General features: G+C 40.3%; 1 protein-coding gene across 1 annotated transcript in view; it reads left to right on the forward strand.

Moving 5' to 3' along the window:
• The window catches only part of LOC135705789 (dehydrogenase/reductase SDR family member on chromosome X), a 57,359-nt gene that overhangs the window by 18,012 nt on the left and 14,188 nt on the right, over nucleotides 1-25,159 (forward strand). The window contains exons 2-3 of the mRNA XM_065227645.1: nucleotides 24,524-24,631; nucleotides 24,941-25,120. Coding sequence (XP_065083717.1) covers nucleotides 24,524-24,631; nucleotides 24,941-25,120 — 288 coding nt within the window. The remainder of the gene's footprint in view (nucleotides 1-24,523; nucleotides 24,632-24,940; nucleotides 25,121-25,159) is intronic.

Here is a 25,159-nt window from a genome sequence, read left to right on the forward strand (position 1 = left end):
TCTGGGAGCCTCCTGGAGGAAGTTTTGGAGACAGTTGAGTGAAAATCTTAATTATAGTTTGGGATCATTCTATGGGAAATTCATGAATAATTCTAAAGGAGTTTTTGGGTACCTACTTTATAATAGAAGTTCAAGGAAATAAGGCTGTCCACGAGACAGTTGCGATCAGCTGACTTTTTTGTTTACCAAAAACTTTTGACAGATCACAGTAGAACTGACAGTTCACTCTCATATGAATTTCTGCTTTGTTTATGTTTACATTCAGCCCCATTATCACCATATCACTCACACACTCTTGATTTCTAGCTGTCAGTTCCACTGCGAAATGTCTCTTGGATCACCTTATTACAGGTTCTGCCTAGTTCTATCAGAAATGTATGGAACTTCCCAGAAAGAAGAGATAAGAGAATTTGCATTTCAAAATGTCTTGTTGAGCCAAATGAACAGCGGGATATACATTGATGTATTTTAAAAGCATTTCCTTGAGGAAGTTTTAGAAACTTCCATGAGGAAGTTCTGGAAACTTCCTAGGGGAAGTTATGGGAATTTCCTAGGGAAAATTCTGGGACCTTCCTTGGGGAAATTCTGGGAGCTTCCTAGGGAAAGTTCTGCGAACCTCCTGGTGGAAGTTCAAAAGACATTGTTTTTTGAAATTAGTGGACATCTAAATTAAATTCTAGGAGCCTTTATGTGGGAAATTCCTTAATAATTAAATAGGAATTTTCGGGATCTTTCAAGGGAAATTCCAGGAAACTTTCTAATAGAAATTCAAAGAAATGATGATAAAATTTGCAAATCAAAATGTCACGATGAGAAAAATGAACACGAGGAGACATTTACCATTCGCTATTCCAAGAGAATTATGATGAGAAATCGAACGCTAATTCAACGCATGATTCCACAAGTATTTTAGGGGAAAACTCATGGAATGCTAAAAAATATTGAATAGAAATTGAGACGAGAATTGCAGCTGAATTTTAAGGAGGATTTTAAAATTAATGTGGGGTTAATTCAAAGAGAGTTCTGACTAAAATTTCAAAAGAATTGTGAGAAGAATTCGAAGGCAATTCTGAGAATAATGTCTTTTGGTGCAAGGAATGCGGAGAAAATTCCAAGGGAATTCTTACGAGAGCTTGAACGGACTACCATGGATTATTCCAATGCAATTTTCTATGAGAATTTCGAGGAAACATAAATTGGAATTCTGTCAGAATCCTAAAACATATTGCAAGGATATCCTGAACAGGATACCAAAGTAATCAAGGAAATAATTCTATTGAAGTTTCATGAGGAATACTGAGATAGTTGTAAAGAAAATGTTCAAAATAATCAGAAAAATTCTGATGAAAATTTCAAGGTAATTCTGCTAGAATTAATGCGAATTGCAGAGAAAATATCATGAGATATCTTTAGAGAATGTTTAAAGTGTTTTTTTTTTTTAAGCTCGGAGTCTCAACATGGATTTCTTAGATAATTTTAAAGAAATTCTGTAGCAAATCCCAAAACAATCTTGTTAAGAGTTCCAAGGTACAGAAAAAAAGTCAAGATTTTGACTAAGGAATTTAAAAATATTCTCAGACTTCCAATTAGTTAAAGCGATCCAATATGAATAACTCAAAGATGGATGATTTGGAATATTCCAAAGGTTGATTTTTTTTACACTTCTAATTAAATTAAAGTCTGCTCCATTTAGAATTTGGTCGCACAAAATGGGTGATTTCTCCAAGAGGAAATAACATTCAAAAACACTAAGGATATCATTGTGTAGTTTTTTAATTATTTTGTTTTGAATACCTCCCATCATGTCTTGCACAGTAATACTGGCAACCTTATCTGCCATCTTTTTCACCACTTCAACTGGTGTTTTGATTGTTTTGCCACATTTCTTCAATTTACACTTGATACTTGCCCAAAATTTTTCGATGGGACGAAAATCTGGACAATTTGGACCGTTTGGTGGATTGATAGTGATAGCAGCTGGCTAAGTCGAGTCAGATCTTTACAGGACCTTCATGTGACTGAATGAATGGCAAAATTCTCTTCTGGAGACATTCCTCCTTGTAAAGTTGGCCATTCATAGTCGCTCCAGTAATGACAACCTTTGTTTTCTTTCCACAACTGGAGATTCGTTGCCAAATCATCAACTTGCAAGTGAAATTATCTGCAATGACAAATCTGAACTTACCCAGAGCATCCCCCTTACGTTTGGCAAGGTAATTTTTTTTAGAGTTGGTTGGAAATGCATGAGGCGTTAGTGTGATAATTTATTAGCTAGAGAAAGGTCTGAAGAGGGTATGTTGATAGTTCCACTAGAGTACGGCAGTATGAACATTGAAGAGACGTGTAAAATGAGCGACGGGCCATTAATGCGACAGTGCAAGTCAAACGCACACTCTCTGCCTAACCTGTACGATGTACGTGGAGATTTGGAGTATGTCTTCAAATCTACAGGCCTGAGCAAAGAGTGTGCGTTTGACTTGCACTGTCGCATTAATGGCCCTTCGCTCATTTTCAACTTCATTTCAATTTTCATATTGCCGTACTCTAGTGGAACTATCCACCTACCCTCTAGGTTCTTCTAGTTTCGAATAACAATACTTCCCACGCAACATAGCCAGTTTATTTACTATGCTCGATAGGTAAACGGTTTGACAGTTCGATAGGTAAAAAGTTGTCACATCTAATCCAAATGCTCTTGCACTTGACTCAGTATGTTATGCGGCACTACGAATCGAAGTGATTTATCATTGATTTACAGATTATTTGCGTTTTGAAACCAAATGATTTGTCGGTGAAAAATATGTATACCTTTCAATCAAAATGATTATCATTTGAATTGGCACCACTGTTTTCATCCATTGAATTTGATTATTTTTGCTTTTGGAAGCAAATGTCAAAAACGCACATGATAAACATTACTCGCGAAGATGACAAGTCAACAACAAATGAAGTCAAGCGGGAGAAGCGATAATTCTCCATCTCCACCCGAAATAATCTGTGTTCCAGAGCGCGAGTAGTCAATAATAGTGTATTATTCAGATAATTTCGATTACAAAACAGTGTCAAACTTATCAAATTTATTGTTGTCCTACTAAAAGCCTGGTGATGTTGTTCAATATCACTTGGAAACATGTGATCTGGAACATAATCCGAATAACATATAACAAGGCTTGCAGTATGAACAAAGCTATATATACTTAAAATCTCATTTTCAGTGAAAATTAAATCCAAGGATAAATTATTTAAACTTAAAGTGATAGATTGTCAATATCAGTATGGTTGACATTTCGAGTTCAAATCACAGCACATCAACAACGATGTGCAAAACAATCTAAAATGAAGTGATTTACTGTTGATTTCATCGAGCTTTAATATGATCTCTTCCATGGGATTTGCTAATCGAATTGCAATGTTTGGCAAGTAGTACAAATTCAACAGCAAATCACTTTACATGAACATGATATTTTTTTACCGTGTAGATTTTGGTTTCAGTCTGGGTTCTTTTATCAATTCTGATATCGAACAGTTCCAAACAGCGCGTGCATTAGAGCATCTCCACCGTTGCAACTATCTGCGATATTTATTTACTACATTTGGCTGATGGATTGTTGTAGCCTGGAAAAAATTTCAACAATTTCACGTGCATTAAAAGTTGTAATCCACTGTTATTGTAGACTATCTGCTAGCAACGTTTACTTAAAGAATCCCGTGGCTTTACCTTCCCCACTTACAAACCTCCCTCAAGTAAGTTCTCAACTAACAATCATTTCCCATACCCAGCAGTTGCAAGGACAATTCCAGGACAATTCCATTGTTGGGTAACTGGGTAACACTTCCGTTTGAGAGGCCGAGCTCAACCCGCAATTTCGGTCTAAATGGTATCGGACAGAGGTGGCACTACTCTCATACAATGGCCTAGGACTTGTACCACCAACGAATTCGGGCATTTAGCTTAATGTGAATGCGAATTCGAACAGACATACAATACCGACCTACTTATTACCCGCTCGAATCAGAGCTGCCGACCCAAGCACATTCCCGACGACCAAGCTTCCATTGGATTATTATTTGCCTCATGTGCAGTTTATTGCACCTTGCATTTAAATCCACACCCCAAATGGTGGTGCACACATTTTGCATTGCACTTTTGGGAGCGATGCCGAAAAATCGGGAACAACCATTTCGCGCGAAGCGCGTGATATTTAAATCCTACATCTGTGCGAATGTGCAAACATTAACATTAATGTGACACCGGCAGCGTCGAGATATTCGAGGAATGGAATGGAGAACTGTTTTTTTTTTGGTCTAGACACCGACGACGGTTCGCAGCGCAAGTGTTCATGAAAGGTGGCAATTCATTGCAACTTTCTAGGAATGCCCGGGCGGATAATGCAGTGTGCACAGTTGCTGCAGTGAAGGTGTTCTGCTGGTGAATGTAATTAGCGCTGCTGGGAGTAGTTATTCAAACATTGAGCGAAATCAGGTCGATGAATAATTCCAGGCCGATCGCAATCTATGTGAAAGCCTCTTCAAGCTGATTAATTCATCATTTGTAGCTTAGAAGCCCAAGCGGATTGATGGGCTGGGTCGATAGGTGAAGACGCCTGCTGTAGGGCAGAAGACGACATTGCATGCCTCGACACGAGACGGACGCTTTGATGATGCGTGAGGGAGGTGGTGGTCGTGTCAGCTCAGAAGGTGTTATATAATTCATTCGGAAGAGAATACCGCCTTTCCCTCTCGAAGTGCTTCGATTTCTCCAGGATAATGGATTAATTACGTACTAGGTACCGATGTTGATGCTTTGAAATGGTGTTCCAAAGCATGGGATAAAGGAAATGGATTAAATGGTGATCGAGTGCAACCGGATCGATGGGATGTTGGGTTTCATTATGATTAAATTGTACGATGAATGTACCTAGGTGGAATTCAACGTGATGTACAGGATTGTGCAATATGTAGGTAGAAATAGACTAAGTCAAAATTAACGATGCCAGCTGGCAGAGAAAACATTCTTCTACCTGATGGTGTCGTTAATTCGCATGTGTGAGCGTTTATTCGTAACAAATTGACGACTAAAGCCATTGATTTCAAATGCAATTTCGGCCTTATGAAATGTTGGCACTGAAGTGTGGATGAAATCAATCATTGTACTGTTGTTCACGTTGATTTTATCTATTTAATAATTTGCTACATAGTGCGTGTTAAAGTTTTCATTTGTTTATCGTGGTTCAGTTATAAGGCGTCGCAAAATATATCGGTTAATAACGCTGAAAAAAATCCACATTCAGTTCGATTACTAATGGTGAATACAAGTGAAGAAATCTCTTGGACCTCCCAAAAACACCTGCCATCCCTATAACGGCAAAAAACCACACCATCTAACTTGTACGTGCAAATTCCACATTATCTACTTGTGCCTATCGACGAGACGATATAAACGAACTCAGCATGCAAATCCACTCGGCTGTTTGTTTGTTTGTTTGTTTGTTTGTTTCTACAAATCCACCAGCAAGCAGTGACTGACCGGCCACCAAACGGCGAACGGCTTGCAAAAACCAACCGCAATCGATAAACAGCTGTACAAATATTAGCACCGAAGCTCTAATGAATTAAGCAGTCCCACTGAAACACTCCCCTCGCTCAGCTGCAAATTGGTGAAAACGGCAGCTAAACTTCCAATCGACTCACCGCTCACATGGCACTTGTTCAAACTCTTCAAGCAACTTCCACTTGGCATTCCCCAATAGGTGAATCCAATAAAGCAACTTTTCCCAAAGATCGAAAATGCATCCGCAAGCACCTATGAGGCGGCGACTTAAACAGGCCATGTAGCAGGTTTATGCTTCCGTACCGAAACGAAATTAGATTAGAGCTTCGAATAAGTGGTGCTCTTCTGGCAAACTTATGCCAATTGGGAAGGAGTCGAACCAAAGCCAACACTCCATCCTCTAGAATTGGGTCAAATTGAACAGATAATTAAATTTTGGGGGTGTGTTTCAGCCTTTCAGCATAGGTAAAGGTCCAACTTCGGAGGTGCAAAGTTTCAATTTTCCATTGCCTATGGGTCTGGGAGGTGATGCCACTTAGGAGAAACTTACACCTGGAAATCGATACCAAACTGAACTTGACCAAAGAAACACTATCGACTATTTTTGGAAAGAGGCAGAGAGCTGAAAAATACACGAGTGTAACTTTTCTTAAGCTGAGATATCTTCCATTGGCTACATTCAGTGCCATCATGGACCAGAGTTTTGCAATGTTAATAGGAACCTTACATCAGCTTTAATAGGAAATACAAACGTCAATGGAAATAACAACGGAGTCGGAGTCCGGTGAATTTTTCAGCATAAGGAGTTGGAGTCGAGTTCGAAAAAAAAACTACTGACTTCGACTGCACATAAGAAGGGTTTCATATAAAGAGGTGGCCAAAATGCAATTATCAATTTTAAGATGTTTAGGAATGGGAACTTTTAGATTATTTTCCATATTTTCATGATCCATGAATAAAATTTCAACCATCAATATCATAATGAAATATGCCTCCAAAGATGACCATTATGTAGGTGCAGAACCGGCTATGATGACATCGATCACGCAGTTTGGTATTGTCCGGGTAATGACGCCTCCAGACCACGACTATTGGATACCCTAGTGGCCCGAGGTGAGGTGAAGTAAGAGATGTATTGGGAACACGTGATCTTCTCTACATGCAAGCGATCTACGAATTCCTTTGATTGTCTGATGTTAGAGTTTGATGTGACAATCCCCTCCTTTCCAAACAATTTCCAGCCATTGTGTCCCAGTCTGGGGCCTCCCTTAGCTCAGTCGGTAAAGGCGCAGCTACAAAGCAAGACCATGCTGGAGGTGGCTGGGTTCAATTCCCGGTCCAGTCTAGGAATTTTTCGGGTTGGAAAATTTCTCGACTTCCCTGGGCATAGAAGTATGATTGGACTTGCCACACAATTATACCAATGCAAAAATGGTACAGGCATCGAAAGCTCTCAATTATTAACTGTGGAAGTTATTATCCTCCTGTTCCTGTGCTACCTGCCCCTGCCCAGTCAGGATTTGGTCAAACGTCCGAGAGTAGTATCCAAAGGAGGCTTCAGAAACCAGTTTCCTACCTAGCTCCTTCCAATCGAAATTGTTACCATTAACCTCGAGCCCGCCACGAGTAGTTGGTACCCAATACTAACCTAGAACTACTGATTTTGGCTCCGCAAAGTGTCACACACGACTGAGCCTAGTAAATAAACGGACTAGTTAAAAAAAAGTTGATTATTTCAGGAATGAAAATTAGAAGCCGATCAAACACTTTTACGGATGTTCCGGATCTTCCGACTGACGGTCCAATGGCCATCCAGGTTCATGTCTATGTCTCTATGTCACGATCCCAAATTCATTAATATAACACAGTTCCTAATATTTGTTTTAATAAACTGCGGAGCTCAAGGATCAGTTTCATGAATTTACCACTTTTAAGGATGTTCCAGATCTTCCAGAGAACGGTCTCATGCCCATCTTGGTCCATGTTTACGTCACGACGTAATTTTTTCTTATATCTAAGTTCCAAGAGATAATCCGAATCTTCTCAAGGACGGTTCCGTAGCCAACCGGGTCCATATTCTCCAAATTCTTTCTTATATTACAGATCCACGTGTTTTCGAAAGAACTGCGAAGCATTAGGATCAGTTTCATGGGTGTACCACTTTTAAGGATCTTTCGGATCTTCCGGAGGACGGTCTCATGGCCATCCGGGACCATTTTTATTTCACGATCCTAAATTATTTCTTATAGCGTTAGCGTTGTTATGATATACTTCGTAGATTGTATATTAGCGACACACACCTCTCTTCTGAAATTCTCAGTTAGACTACTTTCAGGTATAATGCTGGGGAGTAAACATTGGCAGGACTGGTAGTGAGTAACTTTTTAGTGACTTGGTCACTTTTTTTCAAGCCAGTCACTAAAAAGTCTCTTTTTTAAAGGTCAAGTCACTAAAGTCACTTTTTCTTGTAATCAGTCACTATTTTCAACTATTTTAGCGTGAATTTATTTCAATATTGATCATTATTTGCTTTGTGCCGTTTAATCGTCTTTCTCTATCTACAGGCTGTCTACTCATTTTTCTTAATAAAATTTCCGGAGTTTTCCAGGTTTTCCCAGAACTTTAACGGGTAAATTCAAGGCTTTTTTTTAAATCTGTTCAAAATATGCTTTTTCTGGAAGATCAACAGTAATTAACCCAATCTTTTTTAAGACATGGCAATCAGTTTTAAAGAAACAAGTTTGTAATCAAATCCAATGGATGTTGAACTTAATTTTTCACTGTTCACAGTTTTAAAAAACTTACTTTATTTGAGCAAATCCAAAATCTAGAAACATTCAATGTCTTGTAGTTTCGTATTCCATGTACAAGTTCATGATATTGAAAATTTTCAAAGTGCCTGAATTAAGGAAAACATTAAATGATTTATTTCTTCATTAACTTTATGAAATATAAGAGATCTTAATTGCAGTCCCATTAACTTCAAAACAATTGTAGGAATTTCGAAGAAGTTATGAGGAATGAAAAAAAATTCTGAGAATTTCAGTAAAGTTCCAGAAACAAACTGCGGGAACATAAGGGAAGTTAACACACTGAAATTATGGGGAACTTACTGGAAGCATTAAGATCCTCAAATCGGTTCTTTTAACATTCTAAAATTTTCAGAAACTTTTATGAATTTCCTAGAATTTCAGAGCACATCACAGGTGTTAAGCAAACTTGAGAAATGTAGAAACCTTGAGGGGTATTGTGCAAATTTAAAAAAAAAATCTAAGTAACTCAGAAAAGCTAGATCTAGAGATCTTTGGGGAATTTCAGATCTTAAGAGCAGTTCCCATGACTTTAGTTCAGACTTTTTAGAGCAGTTTAAATATCTAAAATCGTAAATTAAGGAAAATTGAGAACCCTTAAGATGTTCCGATAATTTCAGGGAAGGTGATATTTATTTATTTATTTATTTTTACTTGTCAACAGATAAAATAGTTACCCTAATGACAATTTTCTATATCTAAACATCAAAACTGCTTCAAACACAAAATTAACGCAAACATCTCTTAAAGCTACGCTTATTTTTCTCGCGGGACACATTAAAATCGAACACATAATAACAACTATTGAAAACGCGGCACATACTCAACATTGGTTCGTGTACGCCATAGTTGGTCCTCGAACGCCGGTTGTTGAAGAACGCATGCAGCCGGAGGTCCCGTCGTTGAGTGTTGATGTCAAGAAGACTGAGAAGTGTGGAGCAGTCGACGTTCCCTTGCAGAAGATCCGCAACGAAACAAGCCTTCGCCACATTACGCCTTCCTTCCAAGAGCTCCAGGTCGATGAGGTTACAGCGACTTTCATAGCTCGGCAAGTTACGCGGGTCGCGCCAACGAAGGTGTCGCAACGCAAAGCGAATAAATTTTCGCTGAACAGCTTCAATTCTATGGATGGCATTCTGATAGAATGGCGACCAAACAACGGCAGAGTATTCCAGTATAGGTCGAACCAGGGAACAGTATAAAGCCTTCAGGCAATACACGTCCTTGAAGCTTTTGGCGAAACGGAATAAAAATCCTAGCTGCGATGAAGCTTTAGATACAACATAAGCAATGTGATCCTTGAACGTTAATTTGCAATCGAGCATGACTCCCAAGTCCTTGACAGTCGATTCGCGTTTCAAGCTTATTCCTCTTAAGGTGTAATCGTGGAAATGCATCGCCCGTTTACGGCCAAAGGAGATGACCGAGCACTTGGACACATTTAAAGACATCCTGTTTATCCGGCACCAATCATCAAAGACTTCAAGTTCTTTGTGGAGGAAATGAGCGTCTTGAGGCCCTTTTATTACGTAGTAGAGCTTCATGTCGTTGGCGTACGAGAGTTTAAGGCAATTGAGGATCAAGTTCACGTCGTTCATATACAACAGGAAAAGCAATGGCCCCAGGTGGCTGCCTTGAGGAACACCAGATGTAACAATGAAGGGTGGAGAAGCGTAGTCACCGATCTTAACAGACATAGATCTGCCAGTCAGATAGGAGCGAAGCCAGGTAAGTAGACTCCCATGAACACCCATTTTGTCATATTTAGAGATGGTAATTTCATGGTTCACTCTATCGAAAGCTGCAGAGAGGTCGGTGTATATGGCGTCAACTTGATGGCCACGTTCAATCTCACGAATAATGAACGATGTAAAAACAGTTAGATTAGTCGTCGTTGAGCGCTTAGGCATGAAGCCGTGTTGATCCTGAGAAATACTGTACGAGCAGTCTTGAACCAACTTTTCCAGGACAATTAGCTCGAATAGTTTGGAGATAGCACTCAATGCAGCTATTCCGCGGTAATTGGCGACAGTCTGCTTGCATCCTTTTTTGTGAACAGGGAAAACAAACGAATCCTTCCAACATTCTGGAAAAACTCCGGAGGTCATTGACAAGTTGAAGACCTTAGCTAAGGGTTGCCTCAGGCTAAAAATCTCTAAAATAAAGATTAAAAAAAAAACTTAGCTAAGGGCTCTGAAAGAGTGTCTAAGCAACGTTTCAGTACTAATGAGGGAATGCCATCTGGACCAGATCCTGTTGATGTTTTCATATGTTTCCCGGCTGAAATCACCATGTCGCTATGGATGGTGAATGGAGAACCAAACACCGACGTACGAGGGACATTACTCGTGGCAGCAGCAATTTCCTGAGCATCAAGAACTTCGTCTGAAAAAACGCTGCTGAATTGTGTGCGAAACATATTGGCGATATCTGCGACGGAGTTGGCATCAGTAACGCCATCAGTCATATTGGACGGCAATCCCGTTTCTTTCCGTTGCTCGTTCACATATCGCCAGAATTCCTTAGGATTAGCTTTGAGACGACTCTGCAGGTGAGACTGATGTGCGTTGTACAAGCTTGCATTGAGATCTCTGTACTCGTTGTTGGCGCGGACGTAATTAGCCTTTGTAGAATCTGTGTGATATTTACTGTGTTTCCTCAGTGCAGCCCTTTTCACCTTTTTCAGATGCTTAAGATCAGAGTTCGACCAGGCGGGTTTGGCAGGTTTACACCGTAGTTTTTTAGGCACAAACTGATCGATAGCGTAGAATATGATACCACACATGGTCGAGGCAGCCAGATTCGCATCCCCGGAGTCTAGTGTCGCATTCCAATCCACATTAGCGAGAAAGTTATTCATTCGCTCGAAGTCTCCTTTGTGAAAGTTGTAGAAGACGGTTTCGGCGTGGTCTTGGAAGCATTTCTCAGGATCGATTGCAAGCGTCAACAGTAGAGGTGAATGATGTCTGCAGTTTTTGACGAGCGGTGCCGGAGCATGGGTAACAGAGCAGCTTTGTCCCAAATCCTCCCCGACAAAGCACAGATCGAGCAAACGGTTGTTTGCATTCAGAACGCCATTCACTTGCTGAAGCCTTGCGGTTGAATACGCGTCAAGCAAGGAGAGAGAAGCCGGTCTGAACGATGAACGGGAATTGTCAGGAAAGAAGAAGCCGTGAGCATCGCTAAGCCACGATACAGTGCCAAGATTGAAATCGCCCAAGATGACGATGCTGTCCCTGGCATCCATTTGAGAGACAATCCAATCCAGCGAAAGTGCATGCTTCTCAATCAGGCTGTCGTCGTTAACGCGGTCGGGAGGAACGTATATCACGCAGATATAGATTGTACCACTTAGAGTTGAAATTGCAACCCACAGATGCTCAACCGTCGAATCTTCAGGAGGTTTCAGTAAGCGAGATACGAAGCAGGAGCGAATGGCCAGAAGGACTCCACCACCGGAGGACTTGTTGCTGTTGAGGGTTGATCGATCTTGACGGTAGACGGAATATGTATCGTTAAACAACTGCTTTGACAAAGTGTTGTTATTCAGCCAGTACAGAGATCATCAGATAATTTATGAAAACTTCATAAATATTTCAGGAACTTCACAGAAGTCCAAAGAATTTCAGGGAAATTTTTCTTCAATAGAATTGAGAGCTTTAGGAAAGCCGCGAGAGCATCAAGACAGATCAGAGAATCAAGCGCAGTTAAAATAATTTAAAGAAAATTGTAGTAACCTTAAAGAAGTTCCGGAAACTTCAACACAGCTCCGATGAGTATTTTTAAGGGTGTTATATCATGGAAATATCAAGAACTTTAAAAAATACGAAAGTTTAGCTAAGTTGATTGTATAATTTTAGTTCCATTCATTTAAAAAAAAATGCGAGAACTTTTAGCAAGCAGCGATAAATATCTTCAAGAAATTCCAGCGATATTCAGCGAAGTTCCGAGTGCTTCAAGGACGATCAAATAGCTTCAGAATAATCCCATTAACTTAAACAAATTTGCAGCGACTTACGAGAAATTCCGTGGAATTATGGGGCATTCCAAGAATTCTATGATTGATCTAAGAACGTCAGAGAATTTTAAATATATAATATATATCAGCAAATTTGCCAGACAAACAAATTAAGAAAACTTCAGGTAAGCATAGTTCAGGGAAAATAAGTGAGCGTTTTCAATGATTAGAATACTTAAGGAAAATTGTACATACTTCAAGGCAAACCAATTATTTTCAGTAAAGTTGCAGGTTGTTAAAAAATACTGATAAATGCAGGGCAACATAGAAAACTTTAAAGAAATTCGTTTAGGCAGTTTTAATAACACCCGAAAAGTCTAGACTAGTGAAGAAGTTTTAAATTAGTGTCGATAATTTAATGGAAGTTTCATGAACTTCAGAAAAATCATGAGAACTTAAGTGAAAATCATAAAACTATACTAATTATTTCATTCTAATTCCATGAAAATTGCGGGAGCACAAAAGTTTCAGAAATTTAGAAAAACTTCGAAAACTTCACAGAAGGACAGTGGTATTCAGAAACATTTCGAGAACTTCATAGGAAAAATTTGGGAAGTTCTCAGAATAGTTTTTTTTTTTCATATTCAACGGAAATCCTCCGAATTTAATTTTCTTTTAGTTTTTATCGGAATTACGTTAAAATTCTCCACAATAAGACACCCTTTGGAAAGATTATCAGAATATTCATTGAATTCATTTCAGATTTCCTTTTAAATCACACTCCTTCCCTTGGAATTCTACTCTCATTGAAAGTCTCCTAAGAATTCATTGGCATATCTACTCACAATTTCCTTAGATTTCTTCTCATATTTTTTTTGGAAAACTCTCCTGAATTTATTTTCCAAATTCCTTTGAAGATGTCCTGGAGTTATTCTCAGATTTAATTGTAATTCTTCTTTTAGTATTTTCAAAAAAAATCCAAGGACTTTGCTCCGAATTTGTTTTCTCCCACACACTTTATGAAATTATTCTCAGAATGCCCTTGAAATTTTCCTTTGAAGTTCACAGGAGTTGTGCTCCTCAGAAATTCCTTAGAGTTTTCAATAAAATTTATTTTTAATTCAATTCAGGGTCACTTTTTAGTCACTATTTTTACAACTATCAGTCACTATTTAGTCACTTATTTCTTCAACATGGTCACTAAAATCACTATTTTTGACAGCAGTGATGGCTACCAGCCCTGTATTGGTTTCAATCTAAGGCCTGTACTCGAAAAAAAATGGACCAGACAAAAGTGTTCCCGGGCCGCGTTGAACCAGTCTGGTTCAACTTACCTTGGTTGTTGGACGCACTGTCCTCGATAATCGGTTCCTTTTCGTTGGCTTCTCTCTCCGACTCGATTGGCAGCACACAAACCTCTTTTACTGCCCGCTTGTAGCGACCACGACAGGTTCGCACTAACACGACGCGTACTAACCCATCAGATCCGGTAAAGGTCTCAACCACTTTTCCCAGAGGCCATGTAAATGGCGGAAAGTTGTCTTGTTTGAGAAGGACGATAGTACCAGGTTCGATGTTCTTGGTAGCGCCTCTTCATTTCGAGCGCTGGTATAGGAGGGTCAAGTAATCTCTGGACCAGCAAATCCAGAAATTTTGGACAGCTCGGCGCATTTCCTGGAATCGAGAGGGTCTAGAAATAGTGAGGTTCGGGTCATCGGGCTCAGGAATTGAAAACATCGGCTCCCCGAAGAGAAAATGACCGGGTGTTAACACGGAGAGGTCGTCTGGATGCTAGGCGAGTAAGAGAGGTGACACAGTCGGAAGAAGTGTTAGTTTTTTTTCCTAAAATGAACCATGCCCATTTTGCTGTGGCAAGTTTGCTATAAGAAATGCTCCTCGTGTTTATTAGCGAAATTCACATCAAAGATGGATTAATTGTGTAGGAAATCAGTTTGGCACGGCATTTGTGACCAGAATACACCTTCCGGTCGTATGAAACAGGTCAAAAACTGTCCAAATCCGCAGATAAAACATTTTCTGTATGGCAAAATAGTGAACTTTTCGTGAATATTAACGGCAAAGAACTCACCAACACTGGGAGACCGTGAGTTCCTGCCCACCTGTCATTTCCCATCTCGAACGTTGACGCATCGTTGAAAGTAGTAGAGAAGGTCCCAAATGAGCAGTACGTAGATGCGAGATGGGAAATGATAGGTGGGCAGGAACTCACGGTCTCCCAGTGTTGGTGAGTTCTTTGCCGTTAATATTCACGAAAAGTTCACTATATTGCCATACAGAAATTCAAAACAAAATTTTTTATCTGCGGATTTGGACAGTTTTTTACCTGTTTCATACGATCGGAAGGTGTATTCTGGTCACAAATGCCGTGCCAAACTGATTTCCTACGCAATTAATCCATCTTTGATGTGAATTTCGCTAATAAACACGAGGAGCATTTCTTATAGCAAACTTGCCACAACAAAATGGGCATGGTTCATTTTAGTAAACAAACTAACACTTCTTCCGACTGTGTCACCTCTCTTACTCGCCTAGACGTAGATGTAACGACCTAGCTATCAACCAACTCAAATGATGATTTACGGGGAGCAGCAAGGGGAACTTCGTGTCATATGGACCATATTTATTAGCTAAGCGACTGTTCAAGCGAAAAACGTTGAGGTTTTTTAGGGGTGACTTGGAATCAAAGACGACATCACGATTTGTAAGCAATTTCTTGGAAGTTAGTTGATGAATTTCATTGAAAAAAGCAGAGTTACCTGTGCTAGGCGAATGAGTGATTTGAGAGCTCGTTCGATTTCTGCCGGCGTCAGCCTTCCGAGGATACGATCCTCTGATTTGCTTCCAATGTTGTTGGTGAATCGCAGGCACCAAGCGACTGTCTTCAAAAGTCTCCCCAAATCGGAGAATTTGGAGAAAATAGTACCATCGACTTGCAGGCAGCTTAAAGCGACAGTTTGACGTCTCTCGGGCTCCATATTTAAAATCCGTGAGGGTGTAGAGTTGGGAAAAGCAATAGGCCAGCAGGTAACGGGATGCTCGAGAAATTGCGGTACATGCCACCACAAGATATCGTCCTTTATTTGGCTAGGACGAATCCCACGGGAAATGCGATCGGCCCGGTTGAGTTCCGTCGGAACATGTCGCCATTGGAAACCCTTGGTGATTCGCTGCACCTCAGCTATACGATTTGACACAAACACTTTCCAGTTGGTCGGTGGAGCACAACACCACTGTTGAATCTGTCCAGAACGTAACGGGTCCCGAAAAGTCTGTCGCATTACGTAATTTGTCCACTAACTGACCGCCCACCAGCGCTGCACATAATTCAAGACGCGGCATCGACAATCCGCGCAATGGAGCTACTCGAGACTTTGTAACCAAGAGATGACTGGTGGTTTTTCCTCTACCATCTGGACCCACGACGTAGACACAACAGCCAGAGCCCTTTTCAAAAGCATTGCAGAAACAATGGAGGTGGTAATTTCGATCAGGGTTTGATAGAACTCGACGAGGAATGGTTAGCTGTTGGATGAGGTTTAGCTCACTTCGAAATTCCTTCTACCATACACTCTCCTCGGTGGAAAGTTCCTCATCCCACGGAATATTTTTTGCCCAAAGCGGCTGAACAAAAATCCTAGCACTAATCACGATCGACCCAAGGATCAAAAAGCTGAGCAGTTTCAGTTACCACAATGCGTTTAGTTACGTTGTGCAGTTCTGGGAGTGGCGGAACCTTAAAACCGAAACTGTCACTTTGTGGATTCCACAGAAGATCTAAAGCAGTCACCGTCGAACGACAAATTTCCATCTTAAGGGGGTGCTTCCCACAGGTTACTAGGAATGTGATTTAAGACACTCTGGTTGTTGCTGCTCCATTTCCTCAACGAGAATCCTCCCAGGCTGAGTAGCTCCCGTAATTGACGACAAATTTCTGTGGCTTCTTCTAGGCTGTCACTTCCAGCTAGAACGTCGTCAACGTAGAAACGCTTGATTACAACATCGGCAGCGAGAGGGTAGTTGTGACCATCGTCTTCGGCAAGCTTGATAAACACCCGCGCAACTTGGTACGGCGAACAAGGAAGTCCATAAGTCACCGTTTTCAACTGATAGACTTCCAGTGGCATAGATTGTTCCAGACGCCATACGATCTTTATATACCGCCGATCCTCAGGATGCACCCACATTTGGCGGAATATTTTTTCCGCGTCCGCAGTGAAGACGTCCTGCGGCATCCGGAAATTCAAAACGCTGGATAGCAGTGGTGGTTGTACAGTGGGGCCAGTGTGAAGAATATCGTTGAGAGAAAGAGCAGTGGATCCTTTGCTGCTAGCGTCAAAGACAATCCGAGTTTTTGCCGTGCTGCTTTCTGGCCGATGAACGGCATGGTGCGGGAGGAAATACTGCGGTCCCGAGACACGACAACCAACTTCCATATGTCCTAATCGTTCATAGTCGTCCATAAACTTCACATATTCGTCACGCAGATCGTTGTCTCGAGCGAACCGTATCTCCATAAGCAGAAAACGTCGTACTGCTTGGTCGTAAGAGTCTCCTAACAGCGGAGCCATGGACTCCCGAAAAGGAAGACGTACAATGTTCCGCCCAGTAGTATCGCGTGACACGGTTTGAAGAAAGTGTTTTTCAACATCCTGTTCTACCTGGTTGAGAGTCTTTCTGACATCGAAATTCTCGATCTCCCACATCTTCTCTAGTTGGGTATTTAAATTTTGATCAGTGGCAACATACCATGCCATCGACCGTTCCGATAGCGCTTGTTGAATATTTTCCACAGACCACGTAACCGAGCACAGTTTTCTGCAAAATAGGGTAATTATCAGCCAAAACCATTTGATGCGATTCAATAAGCGAGAAGAATAATTCGGCCCCCACAATCAGATCGACTCCATGGCTAATATTAAACTTTGGATCTGCTAATGGTAAATTACGTGGGATGCTCCACCGCGAGATATCAACATGGCAAATTGGGAGGTTTACTGTGAATTTCGGGAGAACCAAGCAATCAATATCCTGCACGAATTTTCCGAAACGAGATGCAAGTGAAAGCTGTACACAGTAACCATAGACAAACAGACGTAACTCTTCATTGTGTATCTTCGGTCACGCATTTAACGGTTTATTTGAATATTATCAGTTCCGTGAACTACTCGACGCAGCGCTGGCATCGGATCACTTTGACGTTTCTATACATTCTATAGACCTTTAATGCAATATTTTTTGCGAGTTAGCGAGCAAGCTTGTTTTCCGCGAGAAGCCCGAGAGATGTCGTTACTGAGGACCTATGTTTTGAGATACTATGTTTTCAAGAAAAACTTTTTCAAAGAGTTACGTCTTTTTGTCTGTGCAGTAACGTACACTGACCATTGCTTGACCAATGCCACTCATGTTTTTAAGACATGTGTGTAGGAACTTACGGTCTCCCAGTGTTGTTGAGTTCTTTACCGTTAATATTCACGAAAAGTTCACTATTTTGCCATACAGAAATTCAAAACAAAAATTTTTATCTGCGGATTTGGACAGTTTTTAACATGTTTCATACGACCGGAAGGTGTATTCTGGTCACAAATGCCGTGCCAAACTGATTTCCTACGCAATTAATCAATCTTTGATGTGAATTTTGCTAATAAACACGAGGAGCATTTCTTATAGCAAAACTTGCCATAACAAAATGGGCGGTTCATTTTAGTAAACAAACTAACACTTCTTCCGACTGTGGCACCTCTCTTACTCGCCTAGAGAGTGGGCGACATCACGGTATCGTAAGAGCAAGAGGGAAGTTGTTCATTAAGGGCCACCCACATTAGATCCGTTTGCGTTGCGTTGACGTAAATTTGACAGTTAGACAATAGATTTAGCTGTCACTTTGCCGCAACGCGTCCGATCCGGATCTAATGTGCGTGGGCCTTTAGAATCCAACTCGGGGGCAACTTGACAGTTCCAGTATATTGCCAGTGTACCCCAAGGGGGGGAGGTGGCTGTCAGATACGAACAATCGTCGCCTACCTCGCATAACTGGTTCCAAACGTAAACAAGCCATAAGAAATCTACAGCGTCTGTTTACGTTTGGAACCAGTTTCATACAAGATGATCAGTAGGCTGATTTGACAGCACGTCCCCCCCCCCCAGGTGTACCCCGACAATTTGGTGCTGGTGGTTCTGTCAAACTCACAAATTTCAGAAGTGTTATCTGAAAAGGGCGAATGCTGAAATGATGTACAGTAAACAAAATTAAAGTTTAAAATTCATCTTATTGCCGCGCGCTCACCAAATCAGACACGCGACTATAGCGACACAGGAGCTCCAGTGATGCCAGCTAAATGTTTCGTTTTGATTCTCAGTAGTATGCACAATACATATCAGTTTATTAAACTTTTTTTTACATTGAGTAACATATGTATTTGAGGAGTACAAAACCAAAAGCTTAAACATATGATTTGTAAAACGAAAATATATGATTGTCATCGAATCAATTGGAACAAATAAGAATTGAACAAAGATACTTTCAGTGTTTTTAACGCTATTGCTATTATCGTCGATAATCAACTAAGAAAGAATGGTTTGCAGTGAGTAAGAGTGTACTAATTATACGCAGCTAGTACTGCAAAATGTACAATTTGAGGTACTAGCATGCAGGAGTACAACGTTAGAGTGTGATTTATTATTCAATTTGACTGAATTTTAAATATCTTGCAACAACGGATCTGTGACCATTACTCATGTGCAAAAATCGTCAGAGCTCAGTTTTAGCTGATATTCTAGAAAACACTTCATTTTTCAGAGTTCTTCATGGTATTTGTGTTGTCATTGTCACTTTGCCCATAACTGTGTAACTAAATAATATTACATACAAATTTATGGACTCATCTGTTTCTTGAGGCTTCAAGTTTGGTGAGGAATAACGTTAATGATAGGACGGGTGTTACAAAAGATTATCACTTTAATTTATTCGTTTAAGAAGCTCAATATTATTTTTTTTGAAACCGTTATTTGATTTAGTTCATTTAATTGTATGTATATCTTCAATTTTAAATGGATCTACAAAATGTTCCTCATCACCCAGCAAAGCTGCTACTCATCGCGAAATATAATAAAATTTGTAAGTTTTTGCGGATAGAATTCTTCATTCTTCCAAAGTTTTTGGCATATTCCTCTAGCCGGATGTTACAGATGCTCATAAGGATTCTATTTTCAAGCCGTTCGTAATATCTTCCAACGATGAAATATTTGTGGTGATTAATGAGTATTTACAGTTTAGTTTCAGAAGTCTTGCATGTTAGAAGAATATACAAGATCACAAGAATAGAGAAACACAGGAAAGTAATTTTTTTGTTTATTCATACAGCCCATGGCAAGCCTTTACCGCACCACTATAATAAAAACAAATCTTTAGGCTGATAATATTCAAGAGCAAAGTAAAATAGAAGACAGCAAAGTATTTTATTGTTATTTGATTATTTAAGAAAATGAACCTTCTTCAATCGGTTTCAATTTGTTTGGATTATTTCATTTCACCACGAACAAAATAAATTCGCTCTTATCATATACCATTCTTGCCTGTTGTTTGACATCCACACATGGAGAAACAGAAAGTTGTATTCCCATAGAGAAATGCCATTACGGCGGTGAAGGACAATCCCTTTGTTTATGTTGTGTGGCGACATCTACTATTTGCAAGTGGGTACGTGAAACTAAGGTTATCTGTCACCTTGCCGGGGACTTGTTAGAATCGGACCGATCTTTCGAGTAAACCGACGACGAGGGAGAGGAGCTACTAATGGCGAACGACTGCGGAGACGATACAACTACCGACGATCCCGACGACGACCCGTTTGCCTGTGGTGAATTACGGGAAGGCACCACCGACGGTGCTACCGATCCCGAAAACGAAGTTCCCGCCAGAGGGAAGATGCTGTCTGTTGAATAAACAGCTGTGCATGTTGTTGAGGTAGAAGGCCTTTCTTCCACAACTCTCGTGACAGATGCAATTGAGGGAAGGTGCAGTAAGCTATGCACACGTTCTGCATAGGCTACTGCGGCAGTCTTTAGCCAGATGTCCTCCTCGCAAGCAGTTGATGTTTTTTTGACGAAATCTAACCGATTATTTGGCGATAGTTTCAAAAAGGCCTCACACTGAGAGATCGTGTGAGCCTGTTTACAATTGGGGCATTTAACTACGCTCTCAGAGACAATGTGAGAGGATGATTTACCTCTAAATGGCTTTGTTGGATTTGCTGTATGCAGACTGAGGTTTGGTTAGCACATTTGTAGTGTGCGTGATCGTTTCAAAATAAAGCTCATCAAATCTTTATTGGCAAATCAAAGTTGGCACTCGTGGAGAATAGAAAAATTATAACAGTGATGATGGTTTCAAAATTTTCCACGGGGAAGTATACAAATGCAATCTTAAAATGCTTTTATTTTGCAAATGGAACATTTTATTTAAATCTGGTTGCTGCTACAGTGGTAGAAAAGCTCAAATCTATGTGTACACCTAAAAATCTGAAAAGAAATTAATTTTTCTGTATTATTTGTCTATTGAGTAGTCCTTAAGTTTTCTACTAACATAGCGTCAAACAGATTTAAATAAAATACTCCATTTGCAAAATAAAAGCATTTTAAGATTGCACTCGTATACCTCACCGTGTAAAATTTTGAAACCATCATCACTCTCATAGTTCTTCTATTCTCCACGAGTGGCAACTTTGATTTGCCAATACTGCACACCAAAAAATTCTGAACTTTACTGGCGATGTAAACATCCATGCATGCAAACATTCATACATGTAAACTTCCTTTTCACGTAAACTAGCAGCTTGCAAGAAATGTTGCAAACCAAAGTGGACAGTTGCATACAATATATGAAATATAGCACAGCGGCGCCGGTGGTGTAATGGTAAGCGTGATTAACTCTCACCCCAGCAGGCATGGGTTCAATCCCAGTTGGCGCCGCCGGGATGTTCTGAGGCATAATATCTCTGATCACGCCTTCCTTCGGAAGGGAAGTAAAGCCGTTGGTCCCCGGTTCATGAGTTGATGGGTCGAAAGGTAGGGTCCAGGTGTGGGAGCTGCCTCCCTGGCGTCGGTAGCATTGGTGCTCAGCACGGAAAACAAGATCGACGGAAAACAAATCAAGGAAAAAAAATGAAATATAGCATGACATGTCTCATAAATTTACACGTTCTTTAATCTAAACTTGTATGATATATGACGGACGTGGGCCCGGAGAAGTGGGATGTGCAATTGTAGTGCAAGGGAAGCTTGCTAACAAGAGATGCTTTGAGTTCGAAGCACAGATTTTGAAACTCTTGACGAGTTTCCGAGAAACCCTCCTCTTGATCCTCTAACGCTTCGATTTCATCCTCCGTATCCTCAAACTTCTCCCGCAGGTCATCTAAACGCTCAATTCTTATACCAACTAGATTGATTTGGGTAGCCTCAAACTCTTCATCAAACCGTTGAATTAGTTTGGCAGAACCGAGTATGTTGTCTCTTCTACGGTGTAGACTTTTATGATGCAACACATTTTTCCGCAGAGAAGATTTTTTGGGCAAACTCATTTTCAATTAGCATAGACAAAAGGTACCCACCTGCCTTGATGCTTCACTTACGATCGTCACGTGATTGTCGTAACCTCAACTTCTGGAACAATATACCTTCTGGAGTCTTCCTTTTTCCTGGTGACGGCGAATGGGAATTCCTCCCGGGTTTCGGCACCATAAATGTTCGAACGACTGTACCAATTTATGTGAAAATTCTTTAAAAGAACAAGGTGATACAACAACAACATAATAAAACCTAGCAAAGCGAGTATCCATACCCAAATGAATTTACGAAAAATAAATATACATTGAAAGTTTTATTTTATTTCCCCTTGATGATATTCCAAAATTTTTAAGGGGAGGAGGGGAGGGGCTGACATAAAAATTACTTGATATTTGTTCCGGCCTTATTTACGGTAATTACATGAAAGAAATAAAATATAAACTACAAACCAAACGTGACTACTAAAAACTCAAAAAGATATTCTCACAAATGTATTTCACGCAACCAGGAATCTCAAAACCATTAGACGCTATAATGATACTCTGCACATGTTAGACACAAGAAGAGGCCAAAAGGCAAGCGTCCGACACACAAAACCCGTCAAATCCACTCGCAGCCACAATCAACGATTCTACGAATCGCGATCGCTCACGAATCATAAAACCGCTGACTGCGACATTCTGAAAGCGAATGTCAAACATCCGCCCTCCAACCTCCTCCCGCATCCAACAACACAAATCCCCATTACATCCCTAGCAAGTGAGTGGAAGCAACCCTGCATGCAACCATTCTTCATGATACATTTTTTCTATTAGTCCTGTGGACATTAGAGTGATGCAAAATTTGAAATTTTCACTCCACAATACTTAAACGATTCCAAATAGGATCCTGACTAACGTCTCAAAATTTGAACCAATTTGGTTAGAAACTGAGATGGCACAAACCATTTGAAGTTTGTATGGCAATTACTATGGTAAAACCAAGGTTTTTGTTCATGTCTGTCTTATAATGCACCACATCGGTTTGCTTCAGAAACTTTCAACTGTACTTATAGGAAATTTTTCCAGCTACAACTTTGCTGAAGACTACTTTTTGATTAAATGCAAGGATCGAATGTTATCAATGGTTCAATGCGCTGATGTCTTATGATCATGCTCAGCAGGCAACATTGGTGTTTCTGGGGCGTTGAATAGGACACAAAAATCATGGCTACTATGTCACACTGCAAAATACAGTGTTGCCTACAGAGCAGCTGCTTGATCATGTCATAAGTTTACCAATCTCTTAAATAATTAATAACTTTTTCCTGTCTCGTTTTACATAGAAACGATCTTGAGCAAAGTTGTAGCTGAAAACATTTTATATGAGAATGGCTATCGAACTGTTTCGCAGCTCAATATGGAAAAAGACTAGAAGGCAATGTACAAATAGTTGAGATTTCCCATAGTAATTTACATGTAAACTTCAAATGGCTTGTGCGAAGTCTGTTTCTAACCAAATGAGTTGTAACTTTGGGAGGCTAATCAGGACCCGATTTAAAACCATTTAAGCACTGTGGAGCGAAAAAGTCAAATTTTGCATCAGTCTTGTGGACATGCGTTAGCTTCGAAACTTCTAACCAAACTGGGAAAAGTTTTCAGATCACAAAAAAAAACTTGAAAAAAACTTTCAAAGGTTATTACAAGTAATATAACTATTGATTATGTTACGCAAAAACGAGCAAGTAATATTAAATCTCTTGTATCGTATGCTAATGCTAATTGACTGTAACAAAAATAATATGCTTAAATAAAATAAAATAATAATAAAATTATATGCAAAATTTACTAGAAGATGATAACTTTATTGGTGAGAAGATTCTAATAAGCCCTTCCAGTTCCTCTGTATACAGAACAAATCTGATACTACAATCAGAATTGCTCAGCCTGCATGAAGCAATCGATTTCATCAAGGAAGTTCTATTAACAACCAAGAGTTAATCGTTTGAGGCTTGCTGAAGCATTAAGAAGGTGATATGTGTCACAATAGGAAATCATCATCGTTGCAAATATAAAGAAACCCTTTGCTTCAGTACCGTCAATATCCATGTCCATGGGGAGGGATTATGGCATGCGGTACATCTTTCATCCCACTAACAATTTTGAGTTGTTCAACAGCATCAGGAAGGAGCTTGGGAGTAGGACCATGAGGTCCATGATAAGATTTATCCACCATGATCCCCATACCAATTTCAAACCATTCAACCGACCTTTAAACCATCATCAATCTTTACCATTTTTGGCACAGATTCATATCTTGGGGCTATGTATCAAACTGGAGGGTGGCCCTAATGATTCCTAATACTTTTTACAGAATGAAGCACCCTGGTGGACACTCTACCGACGCAATGCCCACTCATGAAATCTGAATCATACTTCGTATTGTTTATGAGTTAAGCCACGTTCAACCCCCAAAAATACCAACCTTTCAACGGATCAAAAAAACCGATTTTCACCGGAAAGCGAATATCCCCCCTTTCGAAAGAGGCTAAAAAATTCCATTTAGATTCCGCATTCCTCCGCTGTTCAATGGAAAAAAAAAATCCATTTCTAACGTTCCCTTTTTTTCCCATGTTCTTCACAGCTCTCTACAAACAGCCCGGGAAAATTGCCCTCATCACCGGTGGAAATCGCGGCATCGGTTTGCGGATCGTGAAAAAGCTCGTCGAGTGTGACATCGAAGTGATATTAGGTGAGTTTCCTCGAGGCACCGGATCCCACATCTGGTCCTCGCCCCGGTGGAATGTGTAACCATAGTACGTACGGTGGGTGGCATTCCGTCAAACAATGAACGAAAATATGCACGTGCCCGGCAGAAATTGAAAAACAACAATCTGAAAGCTCTCTTTTATCCTCGATTCTTTTTTTTTCTCTTCCCCTCGTTTCACCATCATCGCATCATCGATTAATGTCGTTGGTCGGTTTGGAAACGGATTGTTTTCGATCCACCCTCGCACCTCGAAAACACGAACAACAACAAAACGTCCAAAAACAACAACAGGTGTCCGCAATCCGGTGGAGTCGAAAAAAGCGGTCGAAAAGTACCTGGAGCATGGAAAGCTGGCGGCCGGAGCGAAGCTGCACTTTGAACAGCTCGACATCGGCAGCATGAAATCGGTTCGGACGTTTGCCGGCAAAATTCAGCCCAAGTTTGATAAAATCCACATTCTTATCAACAACGGTACGTATGGAATTTCCACTGCATGATGGGGAAATGAGG

The sequence above is a fragment of the Ochlerotatus camptorhynchus genome, unplaced genomic scaffold (assembly GCF_037179485.1).
Source record: "Ochlerotatus camptorhynchus isolate MF236.1 unplaced genomic scaffold, CSIRO-AGI_Acam_v1.1 ptg000022l, whole genome shotgun sequence".
NCBI lineage: Eukaryota > Metazoa > Arthropoda > Insecta > Diptera > Culicidae > Ochlerotatus > Ochlerotatus camptorhynchus.